Source organism: Python bivittatus, unplaced genomic scaffold, assembly GCF_059951505.1.
Source record: "Python bivittatus isolate LINGU-HERP-01145 unplaced genomic scaffold, Pbiv_v1 ctg000330_np1212, whole genome shotgun sequence".
Classification (NCBI taxonomy): Eukaryota; Metazoa; Chordata; class Lepidosauria; order Squamata; family Pythonidae; genus Python; species Python bivittatus.
This window is the reverse complement of record NW_028277058.1, coordinates 37192005-37210842: the sequence shown is the minus strand read 5'-3', so window position 1 is coordinate 37210842 and position 18838 is coordinate 37192005. Positions and strand designations below refer to the sequence as shown.

Genomic DNA, 18838 nt, shown 5'->3' with positions numbered 1-18838 from the left:
TTGCCAACAAAGATCCGCACAATCAAAGCCATGGTTTTTCCAGTAGTAATGTATGGCTGTGAGAGCTGGACCATAAAGAAGGCTGAGCGCCGAAGAATTGATGCCTTTGAACTGTGGTGCTGGAGAAGACTCTTAAGAGTCCCCTGGACTTCTAGAAGATCAAACCAGTCAGTCCTAAAGGAAATCAACCCTGATTGCTCATTGGAAGGATTGATAATGAAGCTCAAGTTCAGATACTTTGGTCACCTAATGCGAAGAGAGGACTCTTTGGAAAAGACCCTGATGCTGGGAAAGATTGAAGGCAAAAGGAGAAGAGGATGGCAGAGGGTGAGATGGTTAGATAGCATCACTGAAGCAATGAGCATGAAACTGAGCAAACTCAGGGAGGCAGTGAAGGACAGGAAGGCCTGGCGCAATATGGTTCATGGGGTCACGAAGAGTCGGACACGACTTAATGACTGAACAACAACAAAATGTATAGACTTTTTAATTACAATTAAGCAAGATGTTTAAACTTTGCAAACAATGAATATTCTTTGAGTAAAACCAATTTCCATTTTTTTCATTCCAGCCTACTTTATCTAAAAACTCTTTATCTAGAGAGTTAACAAATCTATTTTTTTAAATGATGGTCAGTTACAGTTCATATATTCATTCTACCCTATGTGTTAAAAATAAAATTAAGACACTAACGGTCCTTGAAGTATTTAAGGATCCTTAAAGTATTTTGAGATGTTTTCTATAAGTCTTGATTCTCATGATCTCTGGACTTTTTTCAGACTTTTGAAACTGCAGTGCATTGGTGCTGTTAACTGCTTAGTACAATTGTCTTGCACAGAATCAGTGTTTTTATGAAAAGGATGGTTGCACATGATTGACTTGCCCTGTGCACAAAGTAGATATGCTCAGCAATATCAAAAGATCAGAATATTTCCAGCAATCATATTGCTGCCTCTCGATTTTGAATTTTCTAAATTTGGAACAAGAAACATAAGTAACTAGGAACTGAGTAACTTTTGATATAATTTTGATGGGAGTCTCTCAGCTGTTTATCACTAAATTCAGCCTACTCTTTTGCATCTCCTATTCCTCCAGCAGTTATTGCAAATGTGGCTTCATTTTCAGGCATTTCAGGACTGAAAAAAAGAAATAAAAATTAATTCCTTTACCTTTCTTTGGTGATCATGTAAATAAATTGAGAGATACTATGCATACGTTATAGAACTGGCTGCAGAAATTCAGATGAACGCTAAATGGGGGCAAAGAGTTAGTCTTCTGTATCTTTTTGCCCCCATATAGTGGTGGTATTTTTGCAGCTCAGAACTATACATTATAGGTACTGTTACTTACCTTCAGAAAGTAATGTAGACACTTTTGTTTAGCTTTCCATACTGATAGAAGCGAATATGTGTAGCTCAGGGTTGAACTGTGGAGTCCTCAGGGTTCTCTGAGCTTGGCTGTTTTCTTGCAAACGTTTTGTTACCTGGCTAGTTAACATCTTCAGTGCTAGAATGGAATGGGGTTTGCTCTCTGTTTATATATTGTGGCATGCCCTGCCAGTGTTGGTGGGGGTGTGGGTTTCATTTTGTTTTTTCCCTCTGTCATCATGGATGTGCTCTGCTAGCCTGAAGCCAACTAGCAGTTAGAAGACACGATGAGAACTCCTTAATCTCACAACACGTGGACAGACTTAACCATAGTTTCAACTGGGAAACTGTCAGCATCTTAGACCAAGCTAAATCCAAAAATATGAGGGAATTCCTGGAAGCTTGGTATTCTGACAAGGCAGCCATCAACAGGCACATAGAGATAAACAACATCTACACACTATTCAAAAGAGACAACAGAAAGGAAAACAAAAGACCAGAACATCTCCTCACCAGCAATCATCACCCAGATAAGCAGAGATTAACACCAGGATTATCACCAGACATACAATCAGCAGTAAACAATACCCTAATCAAGGAACTACCAGAGGGAAAAAACAAAACGAAACCCACACCCCCACCAACCCTGGCAGGGCATGCCACAGTATATAAACAGAGAGCAAACCCCATTCCATTCTAGCACTGAAGATGTTTCCTAGCCGGGTAACGAAACGTTTTCTCACTGAAAATATACTGTATTTTATATCTCATTTGACAGAGTAGAAGCAATTGTTACACACTTTTTGGAGATCCTGTTATGTAGGCCAGTGATAAAAGCATTGCAGCAGATGTTACATTATATCATGCCCCCACATATAGGCTTTTACATTATTTTCACATAAATCCTGGGAGGGGGGGATTTCTCTATGTTTGTCTATTTTTACACAATGCTTATGCTAGATGGTGTTTTCAGTTACACTGAGCACCAGGAGTTTAGGTGACCAGTTTCATCTTTGAAACCATGATCAGTTTTATCCTATTTTGAGCTTGTCAAACATAAGTAACCAGATGCTATTCTATGGGATATACAAACAGTGCTTGATTTATGACCATTCGTTTAATAGCCGTTCAAAGTTACGATGGTGCTGAAAAAAGTGACTTACGACCAGTCGTTGCACTTACAACTATCGCAGCATCCCTGCAGTCACACAATTAAAATTTGGACACTTGGCAACCAGCATGTCTTTATGGTGGTTGCAGTATCCCAGGGTCACATGATCACCATTTGTGACCTTCCCAGGTGGCTTCTGACAAGCAAAGTCAATGTGGGAATCCGACCATCTGATTCGCTTAAAAGGTCATAAAATTGGGTGTGACTCACTTAACAACCACATCGCTTAGTGACAGAGGTTCTGGTCCCAGTTATGGTCGTAAGTCAAGGACTACCTCTATAACATATACACTGTATAAAAATAGAGAATGTGAACCTGAAGGTTAATTATTATGTGATAAGAACAGTAAATTATGAAAGTAAAACATGTGTGAGAACAAATGGAATGCTTAGCAAGTAGTTCAAAACTGACCAGGGAATAAAACAAGGATGTGTAATGTCCTCTTGGTTCTTTAATATTTACAGTATAGATAAATAAAGAATACTTATGATGATGTTAGAGATGTTTTTGTTGGAGACATGAAAATGCGTATACTTTGCATGTAGATGATGCCTTGTTTTTAGCTGATATGCAATGAATGTTAGAAAGATTGCATAACACAACAAGTTTAGACTTGAATAATGTATTGAGAACTGAGGTACAGCAGTTGAGTTTGACAAGTGAAATGGAATGAACAAGTGCAAGTTACACCGAAATGGAAGAAAATTAGCATAGGTGGCAGAATTTGTGTACTTAGTATAATGCTTACTAAAGATGGAAAAACAAGTATGCATTTTAAGGTGTGCACTGCTGGTAATGGGTAGCATATAGTCTGTTGTGAGGAATGAATACTTGCTAAAAGAAGCAAACATGGATGGTTATATGTAAGAGCATGCTTCTGTCCACTGTGTAATATGGAGATAAGAATTGGAGATGTCAGGAGAAACATAAACACTTAATGCAGTAGAAATGGGTTACCAAGAAATGTGTGTTGTAGAACAAGAAGTGATAGGGTCATAAATAAATGGATAAGACACAAATGTGTATTGACAAGCACACTGAGTTGGTTTGGTTATATTTCTCAATTTTTCAAACGCTCATTTAAAAACTAGAAACCAAATAAGATACAATGATCATATATGCTGAAATATAGTGTACTGTGCTAGTCAGCTTCTATATTACCTATCATATATCTTGGCAATACGTAATTCTCCTCTTCCCTTCCGCAAACTAATCCTTGTTGTAGAAGCATGAGCAAGGATATGACCTCCAATGGGTTTCTTGGGGTCAGCCTGAAAGCTACATCGAATAAAAACAAGTAGTTATATCCAAAGTGGGGAATATGGGTCCAAATTACTGAAAATCTTGAAAAATAAGCCACGGTAAACTATACATCAATATTAAAAAGTCAGTCTTTTAATTATCATATGTATATGTACGTATATATGTGTTTGTGTATCCTTCCTAGCGTTTTTCCCACATGTGCAGGGTCTGTTTTTCTTCCGGATCAACTGATTGTTGATCCATTGGTTGCAACAGGAATTGACCAACCTGATGTTGGGGTCTGAGAGAGAGTGACTGGCCCAAAGTCACCCAGCCAACTTTCATGCCTAAGGCAGGACTAGAACTCACAGACTTCTGGTTTCTAGCCTGGAGCCTTAACCACTAGACCAAACTCTCTCTTTCTCTCCCTCCCTCCCTCCCTCCCTCCCTCCCAATCAGTGTTGACTCCTGGTAACAGCTTGGACAAGTCCCTGCAGTTTGGTGCCTTAACCACTAGACCAAACTGGCGCTCTCTCTCTCTCTCTCTCTCCACATATTAATGATCATTGGCTTTATTGATGTTGGACAAAGAAGGGCATAGACATAAATAATAAAATAATAACCAATCACTCTTCAGTTTAACAATAGCCCAAAACTCCATCTGAATACAAATGAGAATGTTTACAACAGAGCTAATGCTTGAGAAAAGGAAAGGAGAATGGAGGAGTTCTTGACTCAACACTCATTCCTATTTCTGAAACTACAGTTGACTGACCCATCAGCTACTATGTTTATGCAGGGAGCCAGGAACACATCATTTGCAAGCAAGCTTTAGTAGCAAGCCTTGCTCTGAACTCTGTATAATGTGCAATAGGAAAAGGAGATAGGGGTTTCAGTCCCTCTCAGGATCATTGAAAACGAGTCCCAATTGGTACCAATCTGAGAATCCCCTAACTCCACTCCAAAAGCAAATACTAGTTTCAAGAGAAGTATTTTTCTTCAGATCAGGCAGCAGAAGAAGCAGTTATGTTTCTTCTTTGTGCCCAATTTGGCTCAGAAACTTTCAGCTCATTTTCCAGATACTTTTTTAAAATATGCATTTTAAATGTAAAGACACATTTAAATAACATATCTAGTTTGGACCTTTCATTCATTTTTCCTATCTGAACTGACATTCATGTGAACTATTTCCCTAGAATACCTTATAAGTGTAGTTCAAAATGAAATTGTGTCTTCTTTGGATCTCTAGGCTATCTTTTTCTGTGGTTTAAGAATATAATTTAAGAAATCCTATTTCTGTGATTTAAGAATATCATAAGGAAATATTATTAATAATAATTTGCTTACGTCATAGTTGCTCCTGGATCAGAGGTCATTTGGTTAGTCACAAACACAGCTACATTATATTCTGCAGTAAAAAAGATAGGCCAAAGGATGGGATAGACATAAAGGGAGAAAAATTACTCTGTTAGTATTCTTTCCACAATTTTTTGTTAAAGCACTTCTAATAAACTATGCCTATAAAAGTCTCCACAATATTGAAAAATCCTGAAGATCAGTTTTAATAACTCTAACAGACTAATAAAACAGTATTATGGAAAATGTTCTAACTCTCAGATGTATAGACATCAACTCCCAAAATTGCCCATTGCTGAGAATTCTGGGAGTTGAAATATACACATCTGGAAGTTGTCAAGGTTGGGAAATACTAACGAAAAGAACAGCAGTATCAATTTAAAATCCAGATTATTAAAACCAACTTAAAATTAAAAGGCATTGTAGAAGTCTAATTAAAAGCCAGGTGTCCTTGTGTGGAGTCCCAATTAGCAGGGGGTATTACTAAAAAGACTTTATCTCTTATGTCTGCCAATCTCATTGGGATTTTCAAAAGAGATAACAGATTACATAAAATCATGTGTTTAAGCTAAACAAGTTTTGTTTTTACTTTATCTGGGAAATATTTCTCCCACCTTCTGATATTTTCTGAAGTCTTGAGAGCATCTGAGCAAGTTTCTGTTGCCTTTCAGCTAATTCCCCACGACCACTGAAATCCACACGAAACAGCGCCATAATGGAATCTATTATCTGTATATTAAATGTCAAAAATGCAATATTTGTTCACAAGAAGAAATTACTTAAAAAAATTAAAGTACTAATTAAAGGAATTGGAGCATATAATAAACAGGATTATAAAATGTATACCAGTAGTTTAAAGATGCCAGGTTCCTCATGGAATTTGCCAGCAACATAATCAAGTAATTCCATCTGATGCTCACCTTCCAAGGAGAAAATGTAATAAAATAATAGTAATAATATTACTAATAATAATAATGTTATTTTAAAAAAAAGTAGAAAAAGAGTTGCTAGACCAACATGTACAGTAACTGAGTTCCTGTCATAACTCACATAACTAAATCTTTAATATATTTTGAAGTATTTAGCTCACTATTTTTAAAACTTCACTTTAAAATAATTCCAAAAGAAGCTAAATATTTCATAAATACTTGAAATCCTCTCTTGAAAATTCTGCAACACACGATAATTAATATTCATTTCTAGCTGAGAAATCACATAAAATTTTTAAATAGGTTTCTATATTTAATTTTATTATTGCCTATAATCCTGCAGTATTTCCACATAGAAGTTATGTGTAATATCATGTTCAGACATTTGATGTGACTTTCCTAATTTACTTATTTGTTTATTTAATAAGACTAATCTACTTTGTAACAATCTTGTAAAAATATGGTCTTCGCACAGTAACTTAGAAAATTTGTTTATTTAATAAGACTAATCTACTTTGTAACAATCTTGTAAAAATATAGTATTCTCACAGTAACTTAGACAATTCAGATTAAACCGTTAAAAGAGTTTTTATATAGAATATTAGAAAAAGAAACCAACATTATCTTTATAATGTGAATTTCCTTAAGAAAACTGTCTCTCGTGTGTTATAAACAAAACCCACAATACAGAACTCATATAGTGATATGGTTTCAAGAGAAGGCAGCATAACTATTTCTTTGGGGACAAGGAATAAACTGATAATATGTTCAGATGTTGGGAAGCTTTATAACCCAAACGTATGTAAAAAAATCCTGTTGGAAATTATTTTAAGTAACACTATTTGAAATTTTTAGTAAAAAAAAGCTCTGAGTATATTCAAAACAGAAAACACAAACTGAAAAGTAAACATAATTCAAATTATGACCCTTTGATGCATAATAGTTCATTCTTAAAGTGAGCAGGATTCCTGCCATCTTGTTGCAATCTTACTAGTATAAGCCCGTGCATACAATACATTGTCAAGAACTGCATCATGGTCTGCATTGAAGCGATCAGCAATGTCACGAAGGCGGTCTGGACGACTGGCGTGTTTCTTAGTTAAGGTATCTCATTTTTAATTCAGTTTCTCAGATATAGATATAGCTCAAGCCCATTCATAAAAGCAAATATCCCCTCAAAACTGAGCACTTCCAGATGCTAATTTTCCATGCTTTTTAGGAACTATGCTCTGTTGATTGCACAATGTTACCTGCAAACCAGTCTTGATGCAATGCAAATTTCCAAAACTTATTACAACACCTAAAAATCTATTTGCATTTTTTCTACCTCACTTGAGAGACAAATTAAATTCATGTTTCATTAAATTCATCCTGTGATTATGGGCATTTGTTTTCCCATTTCAGTGACTTCCTGCCATATATCTTACCTCTCAGCTCCTAGCATATGTTTCATCCAGCCTAGCTTCAGAATGATTGGCATCAAGACGGTGTTCTCTGTGAGTTCCAGACTGACAAACATATTGACAAACCTCATAGTAAAAGTGCTTGTGACTTGCAGATTGTGAGGACAATGTGTAGAATCCAAGTAGGTATTAAAATACATTGCAAATGAATGGCATATGGAAGACCATCTCCACTGCATTTCATGTGGTAAAGTTGTTTAATTAGCTTTCACCTTCTCTTCTCTGTATATTAAGTGTCTCTTCTGCTTATACTGTACCATAAACTCAAATTTAAAATGTATTATTAATACTGTACAGGAAATCCTTTCACCCCATTCAATTAAAGTGATATACTCAGAAGGATACAATGTGTTTTCTGTATCAATAAAAATAATTTTCCCACCTGTATATCCATCTGCTCCTGGAAGTTGGGCTGTCACTAAAATGAGTAATAAAAAATAAACAAATCAACCAGAGTGACAATCTTAACTACTTTGCCACCTGACAATAAATTATTTTCCTTTGTTGGCAAATGTCAAAAGAGATTATCATAGGCACAAAGCAATCCTGTGGTCCTTTGGGCAGCATTTCAGCTGTGTAGAAATTGTCAGTTTTCATAAGTTTCCAAAGTCAAGGGGTTACTCTCAAAACAATGAATCTTGCATAAATTCCCCCTTTTCTATGGGTCTCTGAGTCAAAAGCTCCATACTATTATGTTAAGTAGGTGAGTGAACAACAAAATGAAAGGGTTGAACTTAGTCTAAAATCATTTTAGAAGTGGCATTTTCTAGGGTATATGGGCAATAATGGTGGTAAGGCTGCTATATACTGTAGATTTGTTTTCATTATTGTATTTTGTGTTGGCTGTAAATTTGTATATTTGTATTTTCTTCTTTGTATGTTGTAAACTGCCTTATGTCCTGTACAAAAACAGTGGTACCTCTACTTACGAACTTAATCCGTTCCGTGACTCTGATCACAAGTCGAGTTGGTCACAAGTCGAAGTAAATTTTCCCGTAAGGTTCAATGTAATTACCGTTAATCCGTTCCGGCGTCCGCGGACCATGCTTCAGGGGCGGAAAAACGGCCGCTGACCATGCAGCAGGGCGGAAAAACGGCCGTGGACCATGTGGAACGGGCGGAAAATGGCCGTGGACCACGTGGAACGGGCGGAAAAATGGCCGCAGACCACATGGAATGGGTGGAAAATGGCTCGTAAGTTGAGGCGAGTTCGTAAGTAGAGGTAAATTTTTGGAGCCAGAGCTGATCGTATCTCGAAAATTTCGTAAGTAGGGGCGTTCATAAGTAGAGGTACCACTGTAAATAAATATTTGCAGAGTCTGATTGGAAATATTTCTGCTACCCTGGATCTTGAGATATATAACTCCTTTCTTTGTAATGGGGCATGCTAGGGACTTGCTTTCGTACTAGGGGAGTCAGAAGGGCTATCGGGCTGAAGGCAAGATTAGAGTTATCCTTACCTGGTGAGAGATACCATTCACCACTGAAGCGAAAAAAGCTAATTCTTCAATTAGTATAATATTTAGAGTGTTCATACATCGTATATATATGCATGTGTGTTATTTTAAAAAACATCAGCACATTTTTGCATATTGAACATGAAATTTTCAATATAACTATTTTTTTATACATACCACAAAGAGTATGGGAAAGTTGAGTTTTGCCTGTTCGGAATTCTACAAAATCAGAAATTTAAAAAATGAAATATGCTAAATATAAAAAGGAAGTCAGATTATGCAAGGATACGTACATTAGCTAATTAATCCAAAGTTTCTTTATTGTTTTTGTTTCAAAGACTAACAAAAATAATTACCCACCAAGTGTAGTTCCCTGAGAGATGCGACCCACAGCATGACTCTCTTGCCAGATCTGATGGGACGAGCAGATATAATCAGGGAGAGGGAGTCCCTCAAATAACCCAGCCCCATGCCATGAAGAGTTTTAAAGGTCAAAACCAGCACCTTGAATTGGACCCAGAAGCAGACTGGCAACCAATGCAGCTCTCAGAGCAGAGGCATAATATGTGCTGTTCTAGAAGCACACATAACTCCTTTCCCAGTCAGGCATGCTCGAGATGCTCTGGAATGACTACCACCAGAATTCGCAACCCAAATATCTTCAGGAAATTCTATCCAACAAATCTGAATGGTGCCACACTGAGAAAACTGATCTAGATTACAAATTAATATACTGTAATCTTATATCTTTTACTTACATATAAGGTATGTCCCACAATGCAAAAAACTAGGTATAGCTCCTTCCAGTACTGCACAAGTGCTAAAAAAGGCTATGACTTTCAAACATAGTCACACAAATCAAAATACAGTGCCCATTCAATATACTTACAATTCCCATAGCTTTAGTAACTATTTTCACTAACCTCCAAAGGCTTCTGTGATTGCCATGCTTTCAATCCCACCACCTAGGAGTTTACTGGAAGGAAGAAAGAAAACTTCATTAATAAATCATGAAATTGGAGCTGATAGAACTTGTATCTAGGGTGCTAGATTATCTAGGAACCTACTGTAATGTATTGCTTAACAGAAAAGTAAGAGTAAACATGTAACTTTAAAAATACCAGGATATATTAATAAAATCAATTGTTTACTTGATCTGCATAATATTGGAAAAGAAGGAGATATAAATAATGTGCAATGACTGATATTATTAACCAGAATATTCCATTTTGTTTTTGTTTCAAAATTTGATTTATAATTCAAAGCAACCATTTAATTAGATGGGATTATGCATGCCTTTTTATTAAACTAGTACCCTACTACAATCAGGTGACTCTCAGTTGTTTACAGAGTATACAATATATTAATTTAATTAATTAATTTTAAAATAGTTCGTTCTTTAATAGGCAGAATAGGCATCTTTTGGCCCATTCAGACGTTTTTCATTTTACCTAACAGACAGTATAATCTCTGGGACTAAAGTTACATGTAAGGGGTACTGTTAAATGCTTCATCATGGTAAACTGGTGAGGCAATTAATTAAAATCAAAACAATAACAAAAATTTAAACATGGAGAGAATGAAATAGAAAATAGGGGTATGGGGGTTGTCAGTTTACTAACTCAAATTCTTGGCTTCCAGTGGTAATATGGAATACCATCTTTCGCTTCTCACTATACTCAAAAGCAGTCAGAAACCCTGGTTCCTAGGGAAAAAAATGAAACCATTTAATGTGTCTTGGTGTCACTGTCATTTATGATTTGTAAATTCCTTTGTACACTGAAAAAATAATGCAAGTAGAAAGTAGCAAACAATTATATAATATTTGATCAAAACTCCTAACTATGTAGTAGTGAAAATACTAGTACAGTCCTAAATATGTTATCCAGTGTAATTTGCATAATATTTAGTGGGACATATTTCCAAGTTTGTATAGAATAGCTCTTGAATTAAAAGATCTCAACAAGATGGCTACTGCTCATTTTGTACAAGGCAATAAAAGAAATGTTATATAAAGAAATGTAAACATATTATGTTAACAGGACCATTTCAGATTGCTGAGCTGAACCAATGAATTTGCACTTACTCTAGATTTTCACCATTTGTTTATTATGACTAGGTATTGCAAAGCTTGATTCCATGCAGCAAACTATCAAAATTAATATGTGGTGAAATAAATTAGGGATATGTGTTAGATTTGGCAGAACTCATAACTGAACCATATTGGATTGATTTGTAAGGTGACTGAATCAAAGCAGGATCTGACGAAGACTGAATTCAAATTACAGAGCCCTTCCAAACAATTGGTTAGCGATTTGCAAAAACTGATTTTTTCACAAACTGTCCATTTTAAGAAAAACTGTTAAATGAGGAGAAGAGGGAAAGAGTGTTAGGAGAGTTCTGTCACCACCAGCTCTTGTTTCTAATAACTTTGAATAATTTTATCAGAACTCTCCAATCTTGAGAGCTAAACTAATATAGTGCAAGACATTGTCAAATCTTAGTGTTTTTTGCTAGTCTTTCTGAGGATCAGGAAAAGTGAAAAGAAAAGAAAGTAAAAGAAAAGAAAAGAAAGCCAGGAGAGTATAACAATAGTGCTTACATGGAAAATGTGGCACATCCAAGTTTAGTGAATCACATAAATAATACTTATTAGTGCTTGTTTGTTATTTTGTTTATTGTAATTTCTATAATTACAGATATATGTTGATTATTACTACTGTAATATTTATATTCATTGATTCTATAGTATAATGAAGGATGAGTGAAAAATGTTGGAGGCAGAAGAATGGGGAAAAGTCAGGTCAAAAACTTTCAAACAAAGAACAATGTAAAGAAATGGGATGAGCTGGAAAGTGATGGGAAAACTCCAGGCTGCCAAGAAGGCAATACTATAACAACAACCCTGAGATTGCTAAGAAAATGGCTAATTGTCAGTAGCTAAGAAATTTGTTAAAAGTTTCAGAAGACTTGTGATATAAAAAGCAGTTAGACAAGTTCCAAGAGACCAACATATGATATCAGCAATTTTCTTTCTAAAAGCAAAATGTAAAGGCACCAACCATATAAACTCCTACTTGTATTTGTGTGAACATTAGCATGTACCACCCTTGCATGGTATAATTATCAATAAAAGTTTCATCCAATTTTGCCAAACAGGAAATGAAAACTCATTATAGCCAATGTTCATTTATAATTATAGTCAATAGGTTATTTGCTTTTCAGAATGAGATTTGGATTTGGGCTTTAAGTCAAATGAGGGGCCACCAAATCAGTTCAAGGCAAAGTGGGCAGTTTTCCAAATAGCAATACACTAGGGCCTGAATAAAACTGGGATGTGTGCAAGTTGCTATAATAAATTTATGCAACTGCCTTGCATATTAAAAGATTCACTACATACAGAGATTTAAGATTAGTATTCTTGGAAGAAAGAAGTGCTTCACTTAGAATATATCAATAACTACACCAGTTTATAATTAAATTTAAAATAATTAAGACTGTTCTATACGTTCTCAGGCTGCTAGTAGGAAATAACTATAAGGAGAATCTTAATGTGAGGGACAGATTTTGCTTACTATAAGTTTGTTGGCTGCGTCTTTTATCTTGTCTACTTTGGCCTCTGAAAGTCCCTTCACGTTACATAATGCCCGCTTAGTTGTCATCTGAATCCCTTTGATTGTGCAAATTCCTACTGATTTCAGCTTCTTAATATCCGCCACATTCTGTGAAGGAAATAAATATGGTCTGAAGTAGTAATATTGATGAAACTTAACCATGTTTTTAATCAGAATGAGAAGAATTTTGGCAAATTCCTAATGTTGGTAATAATTTATTTTCAAATATAATGTTTATTTTTATTAATTAAGTAAAAATCAACAGAAAAAAAAAACAAAGAAGAAGGAAAGGAATAGAATACATACGTAGCAGTATAATCCCAAACTTATCTAAGTTGTAATTTATCTTTAAAATTTAATATTATTATTACTGTTGTATAAGCTTTACACCGAGTGAGGGTTGAAATGAACATTTAAAAGATGAGATCTGATATAGTGATTTTAAAAAAATGGTAAAAATGTGTCTCTAAGAAAAAACATTCAAGCAGTCCCTCTTTCTTTTGTTCTTTTTTTTCTTTTCTTTTCTTTCTGGTAAAGTTTGATTGATTTTGTATTTAACACAGCATAAATTATTGAAATATGACAATGTTAATCATAAATGCAGCATATTTTCCTCACTACAAGAGGTAAAATAAAATCAATTAGCAATGCAGATTATAGAAGAAAACCCAGCTCAAATATTGGAACTCCCCTTTTGTAGTTAGTTATAAGGGCAATTAATTTATTGCACAAGAAAACACTCAAGGAACCTAGCAAGGATCTCTAGGGAGGCTAATCTGTAGCCAGGATGTTATTATGAAGAACACCTTTTCTCAAGAGGCTACCCCTCTTAACTCACTTCACTTGTGATGGGGCACATGCTATTCTGATTTATGATGGATTATATTATTTTAAGTATATTTGGTAATTACTCTAGATGGATTTTTAAAGCCAGTTTTTAGAAATATGCATTGAATTCAAATTGTGGCTATATAAACCAGTATTACTTTATAGATGTGTGAGTAGCAAAGAGCACTACATATTCCATCATCCCTCTCAGTGGAAATTAAAGTAGTAGTCCAACACATCAAGAAAGCACTAACAGATTGCAGATGGCTGCTATAAATATTATACCACATTGGCTGCTGTGGCAATATTGGCATGTTAAGAGATATTGCTGAAATTAGTTCAAGTCACATTTTAAAAGGTACATTTTCCTTGCTTGAAATTCAGGATATGATAATCATGTCATAATACAGAGATAGTCCAACATAATAAGAGTTTTCCAACAGTGAGTTATAAGAATATTAAGAGGATGACTGACCCTGAGTTTCTCCTATGCCATCCCCCTCTGCAGGGAGGCAGGACCCATGTGATTGGTCCGCCCCCGGCGCCTGATGGACCCGTCAGGGTTTCAGAAGGAACTGGGGGATATTCCCGTGGACCTGCTGCACGGTCCAGTGGAGGCCCTTGCTGCTGCCTGGAATAGAGAAGCGGCCGGGGCCTTGGACAGGATCGCGCCTATGCGGCCTGTCTTGCCACGTCGGCCCCGACACACCCCGTGGTTTACGGAGGAGTTGAGGGTGCTGAAGAGGGTTAAGAGACGTCTAGAGCACCGCTGGAGGAAGACACGGACCGAATCCGACCGAACACATGTTAGAGCCGCTATTAAGGCCTACATCATGGCGATAAGGGCGGCGAAGCGCCAATACTTCTCCACCCTTATTGCGTCTGCAGAGTGCCGCCCTGTGGTCCTGTTTGGGATCACCAGGTCCCTCCTTGGTAAGGGGGATGTGGTGGTTCATTTGCAGGGCCGCACGGAGGAATTTGCAGAGCACTTGCAGGATAAAATCGCTCGGATTCGTTCCAAGTTGGACTCCGAGCGTGGTGCAGGGTCTGGGGAGATACCGGGGGATCGTTCTTGCCTAGTTATCTGGGAACAGTTTGATCCTGTTGCTCCTGAGGAAGTGGACAGGATCCTCCAGACTGTGAGGGCCACCACTTGTCATCTGGACCCATGCCCCTCCTGGCTGGTGAAGGCAGCTTGGGAGGTGACATGTGGTTGGATCCAGGCGATGGTTAACACATCCTTGCAGGAGGGAGTGTTTCCAGCGCCCTTTAAAGAGGCGTTGGTGCACCCCCTCCTCAAGAAGCCCTCCCTGGATTCTACTGTACTGGACAACTTTCGTCCAGTCTCCCACCTCCCCTTTTTGGGGAAGGTGGTTGAGAAAGTGGTGGCTTCGCAGCTCCAAAGGGTCCTGGAGGAAACGGATTATCTGGACCCTTATCAGTCAGGTTTCAGGCCCGGCTATGGAACAGAAATGGCATTGGTCGCACTTATGGATGATCTCTGGCGGGAGCGGGATGGTGGAAGTGCGACCATCCTTGCTCTCCTTGATCTCTCAGCGGCGTTCGATACCGTCGACCACGGTATCCTATTGGGACGGCTCAGGGATATGGGGGTGGGCGGCACAGTTTTGTGCTGGTTCACCTCCTTTTTCTGGGGCTGATCCCAATCGGTGGTGATAGGGAGCGAGAGGTCCCATCCTCGGCCCCTCCTTTGTGGGGTGCCACAGGGTTCGGTTCTCTCTCCGCCCCTTTTCAACATCTATATGAAACCGCTAGGAGAGATCATCCGTCATCATGGGATGAGGTATCATCAGTATGCTGATGATACTCAACTATATATCTCCATCCCTGGTGAGGTAAGTGATGCCGTGACCGCCCTCTCGCAGTGTCTGGAGGCTGTGAGGGTTTGGATGGGGAACAACAGGCTCCAGCTGAACCCTGGCAAGACGAAGTGGCTGTGGGTTAATGGCTCCTCTGTATCCGGGATGTTGTCATCGTTGGAGCTGGATGGGGTAGCACTGCCCCAGACAGACCCAGTGCGTAATTTGGGGGTCCTCCTGGACTCACGGCTCCTGCTCAAAGAGCAGGTGGCAACCATGGCCAGGAGGGCTTTTGCACAGCTTCGGGTTGTGCACCAGTTACGCCCTTTCCTGGATTGGGATGCCTTGCGAACGATCACTCATGCCCTTGTTATCTCCCAGATAGACTACTACAATGCGCTCTACATGGGGCTACCCTTGAAGAGTATCCGGAGGCTTCAGCTGGTCCAGAATGCAGCCATGCGAGCAATTTTTGGGGCCCGAAGAAGGACCCATATAACACCTTTGCTCCATGAGCTGCATTGGTTACCGGTTTGCTTCTGGGTCCAATTCAAGGTGTTGGTTATCACCTTTAAAGCCCTATATGGCATGGGGCCAGGTAACCTGAAGGACCGCCTCGCCCCCACGATTTCAACCCGTCCCATCCGATCTCACAGAGAGGGCATGCTCCGGCCCCCCGTGGTAAAAGAACTTCGATTAGCGGGGTCCAGAAGGCGGGCCTTCTCTGCTATAGCCCCCGCCCTTTGGAACATCTTGCCCCCAGAGGTGAGACAGGCCCCCTCACTCCAGGCCTTTCGGAGGGATTTGAAGACTTGGCTCTGCCATCTGGCCTGGGGCGGGGAGGGAAGATGTCAAAAATGGGGTTGGCTGGTCCCTTAGCGGCCTGGTGTGGCCTCTATCGGCCTCTTGGATTTTTTAGCCTTTTTATCTCTGTAAGTGTGGTTTTTAGAATTTTTAATTATGTATTTCTGATTTTAGTTTGTTGTAAGCCGCCCAGAGTCCCCCATTGTGGGGAGATGGGCGGGGAAAGTCTATTAAACAAACAAACAAACAAACAAATATTTATTTATTAACCTCCAAATGCAATATATATATATATATTGCATTTGGAGGTTAGGAATATAAACCAGAAAATAATCCTAGTTAGACATGTCACAGAGTAGCCCCATGTGAAAGCATCCCCAATATGTACATTATATTTTTATATTAGGTACACACTAATAATGGCCATATGCTTTAACAATACAAGCCAAATCTTCCAAGGACTTGGATATAACTTCTTTTCTATCAAGAACCATATTCCTTTGTAGGTAATCCGTTAGATTCCAAGGCCACATTCTGGTGGAAGGTGAGGCTGAAATCCTTACCACTTTTTATTTCCTCTAAGTTCATATATTTATGAATACTAAGTATTTGGTGTTTTTAAAATAATTACTATAGAGGATTATAATTTGTACCTCATTTGCTAGGTAGATAGTTTATAGGTATCCTCAGTATTTGGATTTACTTTTTTCTGACAGAGGCAAGGACTGCTTGCTCTGAAATTATATAGCTCCAGAAGATATTTCTTTTTTCATTATACATTATATACAAATTTATTAGACAATGGGTTTTGTAATTTTCACTTTGTTATCTTAGATTATACTTTATTTACCTGAAAGGAAGATGACCCTGAATTTAAGATGATCTTCCCAGAAATAAACATTCTTTGGAATAGTGTCTTCATCTTGTCAGCCTAGTCTTGGCAACTCCAGCTGAAACCAGTGCTGGAGATTTCACCCCTCTTCCACCAATAAATGTGTACAGGAGGTACAGTTATATATCCATATGTATGTATGCATGTATAACTGCACTGCTACAATCCATACACTAAAAAAGGGCACGGTCAGGAAAAGACATTATGTTTGTTGAATTAAGAACTATTAATTAATTGCCTGTAAAAGATGGTAGTTCCTTTACAGAATTAATTGATGTCAACAATTCTCTCTCACAGTAGCCATTCTTTCTCTCTCACACAAACCACTTTCACAAAGATACAGATAAATACACACATATAAATAAATACACACATAGGTACAACCTCCCTCCTTCTAGCACAGACAGCAAAAAAGAATGAAGATAAACATAAGGACAAGGGGTAGCTGCATTTGGAAGGGAAAGTAATAAAAGAGAGTGAAAGACAGAATCATGTTTATATATATGTAAAACAGTTAACATCCATTGGGGAAATGTCTACTTTTGCTGTTGTTATGGTATTGTAGTTTAATACTTGCAACCTATCTCTGTCTCTATGTGCGCCATCTTGCTATAGATATTAATCGATTGGGCTTTTCAGATTAGCACAAAGAATGTAGGTTGTCCTCTCTCAACTAAATAGCCAGATGTAGATTAATCCTTGAATGTACTTACAATTCCATGCTTCTGTAACAGATCAATGTCCTGGAAAAATGATTCCTAAAGATATGTAAAATTAGAAAGAATATTGGTTATTTTGATACTTATGAACCCATAATTCATTACATATGGTAAAAGGTAAAGTATATCTTAACTATACTTAGTAGTAGCTGTGAATCAAGGAGGACATCCAAGTCAGTCGCACCCTCAGGGCAGTGCCACTCCATCCAGAGAAAATACAGGAACTAGTTGACAACCTTGATGAATAAATGCAAACTCCATCTTGCTTTGGTTCGGGTTCAGCCTGTTTCTTCCCATCCAAGTCTCAATTTTCCAATTTAGTCTACAGCGCCGGTATCTGCTCATGGTCTCCCATTCAAGTCCAATCCTGCTTAACTCTTTTGTTCTCAGCTGAGGTTACCTACCTGCTGCCACCTAACTTTTATTCTTTTGATGCTAATAAGAAATGAGAATACACACACACACACACACACACACACACACGTTTAATTTATTTGTAGATGAACTATCCATTTTCTTCCATTTCTTGTATGGAATTTTCTCAAAGAACAGCCAACACTGAGAACTGCTACTGAACCAAATGTGTTTTCATACCTCTTCATCTTGGTATCCTAGTTCTTCCTGTACAACTTGATCTTCTAGAGATTTCATTGTGAAAGTTGAGCTAATAGAATTCAGTCAGTGCTGCAGAAACCAATTCAATACTGTTAAAAAGCAAAATAAGCTAATTATTTTATGAGTTTTTGGTGTATACCACATTATGCTGTCATAACAGCACATTTTTGCCTAGCCTAAGAAGACTGCTGAAGTACATTAACCCAGATGAAAGACATTTCATCCAAAAATTATATATTACCCATTACTGCAGTGAGCTGGGCCCTGGATCAGCATTGATCTAGATCCTTTCCAATTAGAAGATACAAAAGGAGAAAGATACCAAAAATGTGCAAGAAAATTTGAGAGATTACTGCTAACATTGCAAGTAAAAACAACCTTTTTCACATCCAGTTCACTGTAATTATGAGTATCTGTAATACATGAAGGCAGTCCTTAATCACTACATATTTACTATATGTTTTAAATTTAATGTCCACAGCTCTTTAGGACATTATAAATCAGCATCCAGAATATGGGCAATAATGAAAAATTTAAATCTGGATATGATGAAATTAATG

General features: G+C 37.7%; 1 protein-coding gene across 2 annotated transcripts; it reads right to left on the bottom strand.

The window, feature by feature from the left end:
* Positions 1-1066: 1066 nt before the first annotated feature.
* Positions 1067-18314, bottom strand: DMC1 (DNA meiotic recombinase 1). Of its 2 annotated transcripts, XM_007442988.2 has the most exons (13): positions 18258-18314; positions 17658-17702; positions 12562-12708; positions 10609-10691; positions 9910-9962; positions 9164-9205; positions 7875-7947; positions 7058-7149; positions 5984-6057; positions 5752-5866; positions 5129-5189; positions 3701-3817; positions 1067-1136 (listed from the first exon to the last, which is right to left on the bottom strand). In XM_007442988.2, the coding sequence occupies exons 1-13, from the start codon at positions 18312-18314 to the stop codon at positions 1067-1069; spliced, it is 1029 nt and encodes a 342-aa protein (XP_007443050.1). The 2 variants fall into 2 exon arrangements, with proteins under 2 accessions (XP_007443050.1, XP_007443051.1); XM_007442989.2 differs by lacking the exons at positions 7058-7149; positions 7875-7947.
* Positions 18315-18838: the final 524 nt, after the last annotated feature.